We start from the raw sequence: 16,598 nt of genomic DNA on the forward strand, positions 1-16,598 counted from the left end.
ATCCTGCTGGAATGGAGGCTCCAGGACACTTGTTCCTGCTCACCTATGTATCTATATAGGTGTGACTGTATGGGTACCTGCGGCTTTTATTCCCATCAAAATAATGCAGATTTCCCCTGAGTATTACCGTATCTTTCCATTTTAGCACATATCACAGTTTATAACTACACACACACACACACACACACACACACACACACAAACACTTGTGTGATGCTTAGTCTCCTCCACTAGGCTCTAGACATTATGAAGGCAGCCTGGGTCCATTTTTGCTTATCATTGTATCCATAGTGCCTGGTAAGTGCTCAGTAAATATTTGTTGAAAAGTTGGTTCCATGTGAGCTAAGGAACAACTCTTCTCTGTTTGGCAGATGTCAGATAGTTTTACTATAGCTGCAGTACTTTCTTTTGAGATAGTAGCTTTCATAAGGACATGTAAGCTTTTAACAGACATTCATTTATCAATTCCCCACAACAGCAACTCATCTATTGAAGTTTTTTTTCCCAGCTATAGATCATGTGATTCTGTAAGATAATTAGCTGACTGACAAAATTACTCTTTTTGCAGAGGATCACTTGAAAATGACTCATCAAAGTTCCCAACAAACTAACAAATTTGAATTAGCAATCCCCACCCTTTAATTAACTGGGGATTCCTGGACTACAGAAATGGAGGCAGCCATATTAGTGTGAATTGAGTTCCAGTGCTGTTACAGAGATCCGTAATTATAGAGGTGTAAACACACTGGAAGCTTAGCTTTCTCTCATGTAACCTTCTGACCTCAGCAGTTAGAACTTGTAAGGTGGCCTCCTGGTGTTTTGGCCCAGGTTCTTCCTGTCATGTGGCCCCTCCATCCCTTGGGTATTTGCCCTAACTGCATATTTCAAGGTGGCTGCCACCTCCTTCTCATTACAGCCTGGAGGAAGGAGAAAAGGGAGGCATGCTAACCCCTCCAATAAGTGCATGACTTGGAAGTTCACACATCACTTCTATTCATATCATATAGGTAAGAATTTAATCACCTCATTACACTTAGCGGCCAGGAAGGCCACATCTAGCTGCAAAGTAGGCCAGAATTGGAGAAATTCACTTGATGTAGAGGTACACAAAGATCAAGATAGTTCAGTAGCTCTATGAAAAGCATCCAGAGTTTGTGTATTATTTTTAAAATATTGTTTGTTCAGCTAGTTATACTTTCCTTGGTAGAATATATTACTGTGGCTCTCCAGGAAAGCCCAGGACAATGAGTTCTGTGCTTCTCTCCTTCGGTCAGGTCTTGCTCGGGCCAAGTCCATTCCCAGCCAGACATACTCTTCAGAAGTTGTGACCCTTTGGTACCGCCCTCCTGATGCCTTGCTGGGAGCCACTGAATATTCCTCTGAACTGGACATATGGTAAGAACTAGTGCCAAAATAATGAAGAAAATGTGAGTCATCCTGCCCTTGAGGTTTACTTTATTATCTGTATTACATTTTTAATAATTATTCTAATGACAATCATATTTGTCTATAGGAACATAAAGTGCATTTAAATACATATCACATTTGATTTCTCCAATCATTCTACAAATTTTTACAATTAAAGAAACTGAGACTCAGAGAGGTCTTGCCCAAGGCATCTTCTGATTCCTGTACCCTTTCTACCACACTTCTCCTCCTAGCTCTTCTCTCCAATCCTTTTTGTCTTTTCTCTTTGTCCTCAGAGAAATACACATACACTTCCAAACCACACACACACACACACACACACTCACACTCACACACTCATCTGTGCATATGTGCTCTCACATGCCCAAACACAATTCAGAAAAAAGGCATAAAAACCAAGATTCAGGAGACCTGATTGTTATGGCAATTTTATTTCTAATCAATTACTCTGGATTATGTTATCTTGAAAAATCATTTATCCTTTCTATCTCTATGTCTCTCCATTTTTAAAATGAGGTTAATGAACTCTCACCATGAAGGGTTAAATGGAACTGCAGTGCGAGTATAAGGACTAGATAGATGCTGTCAAGTAGAACCACATTGTCTGGGAGGCTCTTGGATTAATGGGGTGTGGTGATGAGTGTGGGATCTCAGGCACTCATCATTCCTAGAGCAGCTATGTTATATTATCTAGATCTTATTCCTGAAATATCCCAGTCATTTGGGAGCCACAGTTAGATGTGTGGTGACCGTGTAGCTACTTCCTCAAAGGTAACAAAATATATGGACTTTCTTTAAAACCTTAAAAGGTCATATATAAACAGAAGGCCCTGTTTTAAAAAAATCAATAATAGATTTTTAAAAAATTAAACAGTATCCTAAAAGGCTAAAAACTAAGCTTTTGAATTTCCCAAAGACTTGAGACATTTTCCTCCAGTGTATCTGGAGTCATTGAATTCCCAATACCTGATGCCATTTCTAGAAGTAATACTTGCTAGTCAAAAGCCTCCCGACACTCAGTTCTCATTGCTCGGTACTGCCACTTCAAAACCTTCCATGGGCTCTGGCTTTCTCAGCTCTTAATGATCACTTCCTAGTTCTTCTTCACAGTAGAAATTTCTACTCATTATTTTTAAACTTTGTTTCATTATGGAACATTTAAAACATTCAAGAATATATATACCTAAGTGATTCTAAACCAGGGTCGATATTGCTTCCCAGGGATGTTTGGCAGTGTCTGAAGACATTTTGTATTTTCACAACTAGGTAGGTGGTGCTACTGGCAACTAGTGGGTAGAGGCCAGGAATGGTGCTAAACGTCCTATAATGCACAGCACATCCCCCCTCCCACAAAGATTTATCCAGTCCAAAATGTCAATAGTGTCAAGATTGAGAAACCTGATATAGATTAAGAAGCATAATAAAATAAGCTCTATGAACCCACCACCTAATGTAACAATTAGAACATAAAAACCAATACTGTCAGATCTACTTGTATCCCTTTCCCATCAACCTTTAATACAGTGGAAATTGACGTTTGTCTCGTATGCTAACCAAATGTCTCACCCCAATATCTTGCCATCTGCTGTGTCAAATCTCTCACATATCATCAAGTTTCCAGAAATGCTTTGCTCTATTTCTATACTCTATATTCTTTTCAACTGGGGTAAATTTATCTGTCCCTGTACCAATATCTCACTGTATTACTTTCTATAGCTTTATAATAATACTTGATATCTGGTAGGACAAGTCTCCCCACTTATTCTTCCACAGGAATATGTTGGCTATTTTTCCCCTTTGATTTTTCATTTAAATTTTAGATTCAGTGTTTTAAGTTTCATCAGAAATCCTAGTGCAGTTTTCAGTGGAGTTTCATTTAAATCATAGAACACTACGAGGATAATTAACACCTTTGTAATATTGTCTTCCAGTTTTTAAAAATGGTATATCTCTCCATGTTTTGCGTTCTTCTTTAATGCTTTTTAGTAAAGTTTTATAATTTCTCTCTAAGGTCTTACATAATTAGAGTAAAGGTCTTTGTAAGTCTATTACTATTGTTTATTGTTTCTTTTGGTTCTTGCATATGGTATCTTTTTTCCATGTGTGTTTAGTTGTTTTTGATAGTAATATACTAGTTTTTCTTGGAATTTCATTTGTGGGATTTTTTGAGGCCTTGAATGAGGTGGGTTCTCTCAAAGAGGATTTGATTCTGCTAGTTCACTATTTAATAAAGAAATTTATTATTGTATCTTACATACATGTTGGTCTGCCACGCAGACCTTGATTTCTTAATGCTATTCCCTACTAAAAAGAATTAGGGCTTTTTGAAGAAATGATCGATTCTAAGGCTAGGGCAGAGAAAGTACAAGATAGGTCAGGAATATCTTGTTGGGATGAAACATTTTCTTACAAAGTGATCAAAAAATGATTGGAATATGTCAAAAGGACACTGGAAACAGCTTGAAGAGACTCCCACTAACCAGAGCTGGTAAATTTGAGTATCAGCGTAAATAGAGTAATAGACTATAACCCGTTGAACAAAATAAGAATACATATGTCTATGTTAAAGATAGCTAGATGGTAGATAGATAAGAAAGAAAGCTTCTTATTACAGTAAAATGCCAAGTATTAACTGGAAAAGAAATGATGGAGTTAGAAAATCACTATTTTGTAATATAATAGTAATTGGTTCAAACAAGAATCACCAATGCTAAACTAGAGGGGAAAGTTTGGTGAGGAATAAGATATTTACATAATCTCAAAGTACCTCTCCACAAATTACTTATTAATTACAAAGGAAAAATAGTAACTTTGTAGTGGAGAAACTTGGCAGACAGCACCTTGACCAAATGATTAACATTAATATTATCAATAAATGGAACTGACTGACATCGTGTGCCTCCTAATATGATGCACTGAGAAGGATACAATATCATTTAGGTTTTCCTGCAAAAAAAAGCATAGCCTGAATCAAATCATGAGAAAACATCAGATAAACTCAGTTTGAGAGACATTCTATAATGTAACTGGCCTGTATGCTTTAAAAAGTTTGTAAGGGAGGAAGAATTTTTTCTCTTCCCCTTAGGTTCAGTGGATGGGCCTGCAAATAAACTGATGAAAAACACATTAACAGGAGAAAAGCAGGAAATTTGATTTGATATTATGACAATAAGGGAGGCAATTTCCTAGAAAGAAGAGAAAACCCCCAAAGAAGCAGCTAGGCTTGGAGGCTTTTATACCATTCTGACAAAAGACAAAGCATTTGTAGAGAAGTGACAAGACAAAGGAAAGGGGCTTCTGGACTTTTCAGGGGCCATAAATTGCAGGAAAGTAAAGATATGGGGGACCCTAATATTAGATAAGGGTTACTAAGCAAAGATTTTTTATGTACTTTCTTCTTGGTGCCATCTCTGTCTCTGGTGATAAGGTTGTTCTCCCCTTCTGTTATGGGAAGGGTAGGAGAATAAAGGGACATCACAAGGGGAATTTATGCCCTACTTTCAGGCAGAAAGGGGAAGCATAGAGCTCATCCTATGTTTGCTTTTGCTCAGTTGCCTTCAGCTAAAAATAATCTTTATGTCAAAGTGGCATATTTTGGGGTGGCGTTTTCTGTTCCCCTGCAGGGTCAAGGATTTAAAAGGCAAATAAAGACTGAGGAACTGTCCCAGATGAAAGGAAACTAAGGGACATGCCACTAAACATGATGCAGGTCCTAGATTGGATCCTGGGGGAAATGGAGCTAAAGAACACTATTGGGACAATAGGTGAAATTTAAATATAGATTGTGGATTAGATTGTGGTATTGGATCGGTGTTAAATTTTCTAATTTTGATAATTGCACTGTTGTTATGAAAGAGAATGCTTTTTCTTAGAAAATACACGTGGAAGTTTTTAGAGGTGAAGAGTCATGGTATCAGTAACTTACTCGTCACTGCTTCAGAAAAACTAGGTGCTAGATAGATGATAGATAGATAGATATAAAATAATGAAGGGAAAATGGCAAAATGTTGGCAATTGGTGAATTTGTTTGAAAGGCATAAGGGAATTATTTCTTCTGTTCTTATAACTTTGTGCTTGAAATTATTTCAAAGTTAAAAATTAGCAAAAAATTGAGGAAAAACTTTGTATTTCACCAAAGATGGTATGAGAAGCACTGGCCTTGTAAGAAGCACTGGTCTAATATATGATCGGTGTTTGCAGTTATTTCATGTGTGTTCAAGAAGAATATATATTCTCGAATTCTTGGGTACAGGCTTTTACAAATGTTCAAAAATTCATGGAGTTAATTGTGTTATCCAAATCTTCTTTATATCATTTTCCATTTCTGTTTAACTTTTCAGTGAAAGGTGTGTTGAAATTATTTGCTATATTGTTGATTTGTCATAATTCTATCCCTTTTTGCTTCATCTACTTCGAAGCTATTTTCATTAAGGGCAAATAAATTTAAAACTGTTCATTATTCCTTCATGCACTTCAGATCTTACTTTTGGAATAACTTTTCTTTCCCTTTGAGGTAAATCTTTTAGAATTTTCTTTAGTTTAGGCCTGTTGTTGGCAAACTCTGTTTTTGTTTCTTAAGATAAACTCTCATTGTTGAAAGGTAGTCCTGCTGGGGATGTAATTCTAGATAGACAGTTATTTTCTCTCAGAACTTTGAAGATATCATTCCCCTGTTTTGTCTTCCATTGTTGCTGTTGTGAAATTTGCTTTTAGCCTAATTGTAGAGAAATTCTCTTTTAGCCTTTTTGTCTTTCTTTTGCACGTGATGTCTCCTTTTCTCTGAATGTATTTCTTTGCCTTTGTTCTTATACAGTTTTCACTATAAGGTGTCCAGTGGATTTATTTTTACTTACCCTGCTTGGTATATATTGTGCTTCTTCCAATTATGAGTTCTTATGTTTCATTAGCCATTTTCTCTTGAATGTTGCCTCTATTCCCTTCTCTCATTCTTGAGCTCCAACAAAAGATTATTAGACCACATCTTTCTATTATCCATAGCTCTTATCTTCTCTTTCATATTTTCTGTCTCCTTAATTTTCTGTGCTACGTTCTGGGTAATTTCCTCCAAGGCTAGGACTGCGTCACCCAGCCCAGTTTTTTGGCTCTCCTAAACTGTGCATCCCTTACCTTTCTGCTGCATATTCTCCATTATTCCATTGATAAGTGCTTCATTAACCATGAATAATGATGACACTTACAAAATAAAATTCAATTTTAAATTAAAATTATTAAAACTCTTACTCATTCCATCATTGTTGTTGTTTGCCCAGTAAAACTCAAAAAGTAATGTAGAAATAAAGTAGTAGGCATCTTCCATTGGGTTAACTGTATTTGTTCACTCTCTACATAATTATTAGATATTGGGTGTTTACATTGGGATGACCCTCCCCCCATTTTTTTCCCCGTTTCAGAGTGATAAGAGAGGAAGTGAATAGGGATAAGATTTCCAATTGACAAAGGAAGAAAAGGAAAATAAAATCCTATTCTGCTAGGCCATGCAATTCCATAGGGTTCAAACTGAATGCCTTTTATGAGGCAGATGACAGTGGGTGAGCTTTAGAGCCTTCGTCTTATTAAAACTAATTATAACAGGGTACTGCAAGAGCCTCTTATTCACAACCCGCCCTGGTGGGAGCAGGGTCAGTGGGAGGTCTAGAATAAGTGGTTAAATATTAGAAAATCTACAAGTATCACATATTAGTTATTCCCAGCACTTAAAACCAACGTTTTCTAATCCCACAACATATTTTCTTCAGTCTCTGCTGTCTTTTCAGACCTTTAAAGATTCCATTAGCAACTTCAGTGAGAAAAACTCAATATTTTTGGATGATTACACTGTTTTGTTTTTGTTTTTACTTTTTCATATATTGCATTTAAATTTACATAACATAAAATCTACCATTTTAACATTTCAAATGTACAATTCAGTAGCATAGAGTACATTCACATTGTTGTGCAACCATCATCACTATCTATTCCCAGAACCTATCATCATCCCAAACTAAAACTCTGTACCCATTAAACAATACTTCCTATTACTCCCTCCCCTCAGCCCCTGGTAACCACCAATCTAATTTCTCTCTATATAATTTGACTATTCTAGGTACCTCATATAAATGGAATCATAATACATTTGTCCTTCTGTATCTGGTTTATTTCATTTGCTATAATGTTTTCAAGTCTAACCCATGTTATGATAAACTGGGTTTTAAAGAAGGATTCTTTTGGTACACAAAGTCATCTATTCAAAATTGACTTCAGGAAGCTGCTGGCTTTAGGACTACAGAAAGTTGTCCCTGCCTGAGAGATTGCAGATTTCTCACTGCAAACTTCCAGATATAAACAGTGGCCCAGGTAAAAGCAAATGGAAATGTCATGTCACTGACACATACAGTATTATGTTGTTCTGTATTAATTTCAACAGTTAAAAATGAAATACTGATTCATTTCTCCCAACAACATTTTTATATGCTCGTTGCACCTCCAAAAACCCAAAACTCCTGAGTTGGTTTATTTTCCCAGTGATTGCCTAAGGAATTTGAGGAATCTTTTTCTCTCTTATGGAAGAATTTGTTCATGCTCAGAATAGAGAAGAGGTTAGGAAGAAAGCCAGAAAAAGCAGAAAACATGTAAGCTGTTTCTCTAACTTGACTGAAGAACCACAGTTGGAGCAATAAAATGGCCCAGTGCATCTTTCCTTTCTGGAAGGATTCACTGTTTGATGCCATCAGGTCTTTTTTTCCCTGCGTGTGAAGTTCCCCTTCATCTACATGGGCTGCCTCAAGGGTATCCCCACAGAGCAGAAATCCTCTGAGAAACCTAAAGATATGTAGGGTAAGAAGAGCCATAGGAATAAAGATTTCAGAACAAAACAGAAATAAAAGGAAATAGGAGCTGGTTCCCTGTCTGGACCTGAATGTTCAGAATATTTAAAATGTTTGCTTAAGGCTAGTCTGGGGTGGGCAAAATAGATGATAGCCACATGACTTGTTTAAGAAGCAAATAAAAAAATGACATTTTATGAAGTAAATAAAAAATAAAACAGTTCTGAAGAACAAATAAACTAATAGAAAGATGAATTTTATAGTTTTTAAAGAACAATGCTACACCTAGGAAACATCTTTTGTCTTTCAAACTTAAGGGGCATAGACCAATGCATTGATATTTATGGTCTTATGGATATTCCAGGTACTAAAATATAATTGATTTAGGAATTTTGTTTGTCTTATAAGTGTTCTAAGTGCACGTATGCATGTGGCTATGCACACACTCTATAACTTTAGACTTTAGGTTTGTTTGGTGAGAAAAGTTTTAACCTCTCCTTAAATGGAGCTTAAAAAGGAAGACTCAAGAGAATGCCAATATGGTACCAATACAAATGCAAATGAAGAATTTTAACCGAATATTAGCATTTTATTCCGTAACGCTTTGTAGTCCTTGCACAATGGCATTAATCTCCAGCTTTCTCCAGCATATTTTGCATAATGTTGTACACTTGCCCAGTGGAGTAGAAGATGAAGGACACTAAAAAATTGTGTAAGAAAAGGACTTCCTTCTTGGTTCCCTACAGCCACTCGTATGAAAAGACATGAAAAGGCAACAAGCTTTTTATAAACAATGAAAGTTTTTTGAGGAGAGGAGAAAAAAGTGGACTACAGATTTAAACCTAGCAACGATTATGGTTCTGAACCTTAATTAAAATGCCCTCAGGCCTCCTAGTGGTTCCTGAGTGCCTGAGGTTTCTGGAAGGTGTTAGGGTACTGGATGGAGGGTTGGTTCAAGTTTTCAAAACCTAGTACATTTCCATTTCTATTTCATATCAATTAATAAACAATTACCTATATGTTAATGCACACACAGACATACATATATGTCACACAGACATAAATATATATATATATATATATATATATATATATATATATATATATATATATATTTTTTTTTTTTTTTTTTTTTTTTTTTTTTCACTTCAAAATGAAATACTTTGTGGCCTTTCAAGTACATACAGAGAAAGCATGAGGAGCAGTGGGTGGAGACTGTTTGCTGGTATTCACCAACTCAGTTTCTGAGTTGGCTTATCATGTAGTTGACCATTGCTAGCAACTAGGATGATTTTTAACCATTTGACAGTTTTCCATTACTTTTATTCTCCTCCATATATTGTTTAATTTACACTTTTTATATCTGTTGCTTTAAAGACAAGAAGCAAAAAGAACATGCATGTTTAAAAGACAAGCTAATGAGACGCTTTAAGATGACAACAATTCTAAAACTTTACCTCAAGATATTATACACCAGATTTTAAGTTACATCTATCTGATCAAAAGTCTTGTATCACATATCAAGATGTCTCTTGTACATGAAAAATCAATAGAAAGTAAATATGGTGGCCTTTATATCCAAATTGGCTTTTTTAAAATTGGGGATAAAAACAACCCATTGTTTGAGGGGAAAAATAATCTGCTTGCAAAACTCAGTATGATATCTTTTATTTATATGTATACGAAATTCTAAGAATAAGCCAGTTGATTATTTTAAATGCAAATCAAGTTATTACCTCATGAAAATAGTTTTTGTCTCTTTTGACATGATACAGTACAATTAAATTTCAAGTTTTTAAAAAAATAGTTTGTCCCCAAACAAGACACAAGATAAAAATTATTCTTAATTTGTTTATCAAGAAATCTACTTTCTACTACATAATCAATTTAAAGTAAATTAAATAACGTGTATCTATAGTCAGGTGGAAAAAGTAAAAATTTATCATATGTAATAAATACATATGAATAATGTTAAAGACCACATTTAAATGAATCTATATTAATATGATGATCTATAATTAAATATTTTACTTAAATATTTTTCTTTATCATGCCACACAAAAAATGTCAAGATGATTAAAGGAGTTTGCAAAATTACATGTTATCATGAAAGAGATTTAAGAGTCAAAGTATTGGACCATGGGGATAATCTCTGTAATCTGTCACCTGAACCACCTTTATCACTCAAAAGACTTATAAGAATAAAAATGTGCGTTGTTAGCAAAATAAATCTTACTCCTTACTATCCCTCAGGAATTACCCTCCAGTTCAACTACATAGGAAAGAACACTTATATTTCACCCTATTTATTCTATTTTAAGATGCACATTCTTGATGCATCTTACAATCAGTAGCATCTTACAATAGCCATCAGCCAGGCTGCAGTTGTGACTGTAGTTACCATTGCACATGTGTGAACATCAAACGTGCCAGCATCAAAACTTGCAGAATAGCCGTCAGTGACTTGGAAGAAAGTCTTGCAGACAAGAGAGCTTTTCTTTTCTTCTTTTTCTTTTTCTTTTTTTCTTAACCCCTAGGAACCGAACGGTGGTGGAGAGAGAATGAATCAAACATGTTTAGCAAGATTCTTTAAGCAGGAGTCAAAAGTAGGCTAACTCTATGTAATTGCAACGTCAGCTTAGGAGATCAGCACCAATGACTCTTAGTTCTTTAATGGATTATTTTAAGACATGCTGTGTCATCAGACTCCTGATATAGAGGACGATACCATGGATAAACACAGACATCAAAGTGTCTGAGTCAAATGCTGAATGTGAAAAAGTTTTAGAAGTACCTAAACCAATTTCTTTCACTTAATGGTCCATTTTTTGCATGTACAAGTATGACACATAATAAAATGATCTAATTAAATTTCTAACAGCCTTTTCAATAAGTATAAAAGAAATGTTATGATCATGTCATAATTTAACTTGCAGGTATTTTGTTTATTAATAGCACATACAATAATGGTGCCTCTTATGATAGCATCTTAGATTCAGTGAAAAAGAGTATTCAATTTGGAGATTCAGTACTTTTCCCTCTTCTCATAAAATGGATAGTTAATGAACTTGAATGAGTTAAAATGTTTGCTATCTACATTGTGTTTCTAAATGCTGGTTGCATTCCATTTTAACAAAGAGCTGAAGGCTCTTCTTATTTTTGGTTGAGAAGGGACTTCTCAAGACTTTTAATAGCACGTGGCTCTATTTAACTGACCTCAAAATATTTCTTGGGAGAAGGAATGCTATTAATTCAGTTTTGCATGTATGGTTTCCTTGAAAGTGTTGGATTAACTCTTGTTTCCTTTGCTAGGGGTGCAGGCTGCATCTTTATTGAAATGTTCCAGGGTCAACCTTTGTTTCCTGGGGTTTCCAACATCCTTGAACAGCTGGAGAAGATCTGGGAGGTAAGAGAAGAATTTCTGTTAGGAAGAAGAAATATCTGCATTTCAAACTTTGAACCAAATTTGCCTTAGAGACGGATGACGCAGTCCATCTGCTTTGAGATATTAAGACATATATTAAGGTTGTGGAAACTGTGGTATTTGCCACAGGTATAATAAGCACTTTGGAAATGAGTGGTCAGAAAACCTCCGGTCGTCCTGTAGCAGCCCATGAATCTACCTGCTCTCTATTATTACTGTCTCAACCTCCCTGGGCAATTTCTGCCATTACTACTTAAGCATTTTTCTGCCTTATCACCCCCAGCTCTAATTCTACCATATATTTGGCCCTGGATCTTTGTCAACTGAAGACAAGACACTAAATTTTCATAGAACTCCAATAAAAACAAGGCTTACCAAGTTAGTGTGAGAGAAGTGCAATATTTATCATGCTCCTCCAAAACCAAATTCCTCAGGTGTCAACATGCTTTTGTGTATGTGGTTCTATTTTTTTATTCGTTACTTATCCCTTCCTCGTTTGAACCATTATGTACTTCATTTTTGTGTCCCTTGTAGCTTACATGGCATGTTAGTCGTCCGTATATTTCTCTCTCATTTTTTGGTGATTTTTTAAATTGTGGTAAAATATATGTAAAATTTACCATTCTAACCATTTTAAGTATACAGTTCACAGGCATTGAATATATTCACATTCTTGTGCAACCACCGCCACCATTCATTTCCAAAATTATTTCATCATCCCAAACAGAAGCTCTGTACCCATTAAACAATAACTCCCCATCTTCCCTCCTCCTAGCCCCTGGTAACCTCTCATCTACTTCCTGTCTCTATAAATTTGCTTATTGTAGGTATCTCATATTAGTGGAATCACACAGTATTTTTCTTCTATATGTGGTTTATTTCAGTTAGCATAACATTTTCAAGGTTCATCCATGTTGTAGCATGTTTCAAAGTGCTTTAATAAACTGGAGTTTTTAAAAATCACTTTTTATCCTGGATCCTGCTCCTTTTTAAGCCTGCTTGCGTTAAGCAGGCATCTGGAGCACTTGCTAACAGCTTCTGAGGTGGGTATCTTGGGAAATATTGCCAGAGTGGGGTTTTATGTGCAGGTGAGAAAACTTGTCTTCTCTCAAACTCCTTTACAATTTTGACTTACTAGCCCCAAACTTTTGCCTGTCCAGAAATGATATAAAATTTTCATTTTCAAATTATATTCCCACTTTGGAGTCCTTCATTTATTAAAAAATAAAGTTGAGTTTATCTTTAATGCACACATAAAGGTGGTGAGGAAAACTTTAAACTTTTTAGGGAATATTGGGGAAAATTGAAAAGAATTAGTTGCCAGTATATGGAAGGTCATTAGCTCAAGATTATGAAGAAATTCTATGCAAATCAGTTTAATGCTATAGATTCATGATCCAGAAGACATTGTCTTCTGGCTAAAATAAAATGTGCTTTGAGAAATTAAAACATTTTATAGAGATTAGTCACTGCCATTTAAATTTTCTTTTGGAAACATGGGGGTTTCTTTTGGAAATATGGAAACATGGGGCGGGGGGTGGACATAGGAAAAATTGGGAAGCAGTCACAAACTAAGAAAACATTTTTCAATCCAAAAGATTTTTTTCTTCAAATTCCCCTGCAAAACAAATAAATACTATCTTCAAACAGCATCATTGGGTGCCATAACATCCTCTAAGCTGGAAGCAGCCTAATGTAATAACGACACTGGAGTTGTAAGACCTGGGTTTGAATTCTAGACACTTTCTAATTAAAAGAACTGGGCAAGTTATATAGTCGCTATGAGCTTCAGTTTCCGCATTTGTTAAACGGTGCTAGTGATAATGACTTTCTAACCTTGCTGTGAGAATTCCATGAGATCAAATGTATAACAAGCACCATGCACCAAAAGTGCTCAGTAAATATTTGCTGCCTTCCTCTCTCATATAAATTATTATTGTAGACATATTTCAATAATGTCAGGCTAAAAAGCATTTTCTGACATATAACCTAATTGTTCTATCACTTAGTATTACTTCTTGTTCACAGATAGAGGAAGCACAATTCACACTACCTAAACCTGACCTTGCAATCACCTTAACACATTTGAAGAGTATTTCCTAGTCATTTAATCAGTAAACAGCACTTTTGGGGCACTCCCCATATAAAATACTCTACAAGGTCTTGGAAGAAGTTACAAGGCATGGAAAAAAAGGGAAAAATAAGAAAAATGAATGATCTGTGCTTGCAAGTATTCAGTCTAGGTGGGGTGAAGGGTGACATATAAATAAATACATGTGAAACACATACAAATTGTGTGTGTGTGTAGGGAATTGATGTAAATTGTAATATTGAAATAAAGTGTGTTATTAGGATAGTTGACAAGTTATGAAAACTGATTTTTTATATTACATACTATCTTTAAATAATAATGCTCTTAAAAGCAACCACTTTACAGTTCTTTGTATTTAGCACAGTACTTAGAAATCGTAGAACAGAAAGAATGGGCTAGACATTTCCCAGGACCTGATGGCTTTCTAGTTATTGGTTCAACTTTCCAAGACTGGCCCTGCTGACTGGCACTGGCCATCTTTAGATGTTTTAGTTAATTCAGTAAATGAAAGAATTTGGACTTGAATCTGGACATAGAGTATCAAAACATGAGTGATGCAGCAAAAACAAACATGTCTTAACGAATCAGTTTTACAGGTCCTGCCCAGGAAGCCATGTTCTTTCTACCATTATCCTTATCACACTGCAATCAATCAAAGGGACTTTATTTTGACATTTATGACATCTCATTACAAATTTAAAACAAGTAAACATATTAGAAATAACACTGGCCTGCTGTCATGAGACATGAGTCCTAACCCCAGCACTAACTTCAAGTTATGAGGTAGAGCAAGTCAGATAACTGACCTCCCTGGGTTTCCAGGGTCTTAAATGTTACAGATGCTCCTTGACTTATGATAGAAGTTGAAAATATTGTAAGTTGAAACATAGTAAATTGGAGACTACCTGTATTTGATTTTCTGACTCCAAGAAGTTGTGACTTCTTTCAACAAAGTGTAAAAGGAATAGCGTAGCTCCCATTATTTTAAATCATAATATTCTTCTCTGTTTATTAGGTTCCCCACCCACCCCAGATAGTTATTTCTCAAGTATGACAACTTACATAGCTCATTGCTGACTTTCAATCTATACTGATCAAGGAGATGTTTCCATATTGCTTAGCCATCCTTTTGGGCACCAAGGTCAGATTCATTATACCCCATTTTCCCTCCTGGTCCTGTCAAAGGAGATGGAGGCCATAGTTTTGTTATCACATCTGTAGTTCCATACTCTGAGGACAAAGTGAAAAGTCACCATATTCAGCAGTGTGTTGTCTTTAGTACTACTGCATCTCAAGCAGGTTAGAAATGTAAACAATTACAAATAGCTCCTGAATTTGTGTTTCACTAAACGTTGTCTACACACATGAAAATAAGAAATTTATTTTCAGTTCTATGATACTGGATGTAGGAATGGCTTCTTTGAAAGCAATGTGTCCATTCTAAAGCTTCCAACCTCTAACCACAACCTTCCTCTACATTTATCCCGAGAGCTCACTCTTAGGAATAAAGAAATAATGAGATGAGAAGTCCTGAATCTGTCTTACCATCTTTCTGAAATACCTGTGTGTGAGTGTGTGAGTGAGTGTGTGTGTGTGTGTGTGTGTGTGTGTGTGTTCACATCTGAGTAGCTGTCACTGCTTTCTGATCAATTTTTTCACAATAAGTGTTTCTAGCAAATAATCCCGATGAGTTTCTAAAATCAGAATAAAATAAACTGTGCAGACTTTAAATACATCAATCAAAATGCCTTCAGTTTCCATTCCAACAAAGGCAGAAAACAGCCCCTGCACTCCACTGTGGTTTCAAATATAGCACTCACTAGCTGCCTTTTAAGAGCCTTCAGGGAGGGAGTAAATCAACAATTTTAGGTTTTCAGTTTCCCAGACAGTGAAGTGAAGATTTACCAATTTTCTCAAGTGAAAAAGAATTCAATGCATTTCAAATAGAAATGAGCATCAGATTTCCAAATAAGGGATATTGAATTTTTGTTCAAACTTTTAAAATCTTAAGCTTAAAGCTCTTAGCATAATATTTAAAAATTATTGGTATCCATTTTGTTGGCTTTGATTAAACATAATACAAAGTAACCAACAAGTCTGGTAATATTCACCTTAGAAAAAATATGGATGTGGCCATTATTTATTTCCTTTATTGCTTTCTGTTCATTATCTTTGCTTTCTTTTCTTTGTGTTTTGCCAATCAACAGAAGACGTGTGGGTACATATGGATCACCCCCACTTGTTTACATGCACATCTGTGCAAATACATAAGATGGTAGGTTAAAAAGGAGGAATTAGCTACCCATCCTCTGGACCTTTCCTACAAAAAAGAATTAGTCCAGTTGGTTTTCCAAAATGGATTCAAGGATTCTTAGTGTTCCCTTAGGCTCAGAGTGGTGGATAGGAAAAGCTTATAATCCTCTCAGTAGCTTTTCAGTTTGTTTAGGGAATTGATCAAAGAAAGAAGATTTTACTGGGTGGCATGATTTTTTTATTATTATTATTATTATTATTATTATTATTATTATTATTATTATATGAAGGAGAATAGTGCTTCAGTGTCTTTTGTTTGAGAACAAGCTTAACAAATACCACAAAGTTTACCTCTGAGCCAGAGTCCTAGTCAGCAAGCTGGTAGATATTAAGATTCTGGATTCCTCATTGATTATTATGAGTCAATTGTTGGGCAATTGACTTCCTACCATAACAATTGGCCTGGCATCTATATACAGCTTTTTACAAATGAGTTCACTAAACTCTTTCTACAAGAGATGCTTCTAAAGAGAGTTTTGAGATATACTTCTAAGAGTTATATTGTAGTCATGTAATA

General features: G+C 35.4%; 1 protein-coding gene across 8 annotated transcripts in view; it reads left to right on the forward strand.

Moving 5' to 3' along the window:
* Positions 1 to 16,598, forward strand: part of CDK15 (cyclin dependent kinase 15) — a 92,794-nt gene that overhangs the window by 39,236 nt on the left and 36,960 nt on the right. For all 8 annotated transcript variants that reach the window (XM_019726820.2, XM_074340201.1, XM_074340174.2 and 5 more), the window contains 2 exons: positions 1,275 to 1,395; positions 11,565 to 11,658. In XM_019726820.2, coding sequence (XP_019582379.2) covers positions 1,275 to 1,395; positions 11,565 to 11,658 — 215 coding nt within the window. The remainder of the gene's footprint in view (positions 1 to 1,274; positions 1,396 to 11,564; positions 11,659 to 16,598) is intronic.

This window comes from Rhinolophus sinicus, chromosome 17, assembly GCF_057876585.1.
Source record: "Rhinolophus sinicus isolate RSI-liver-muscle chromosome 17, RSI-T2T, whole genome shotgun sequence".
In the NCBI taxonomy this organism is placed as follows: Eukaryota; Metazoa; Chordata; class Mammalia; order Chiroptera; family Rhinolophidae; genus Rhinolophus; species Rhinolophus sinicus.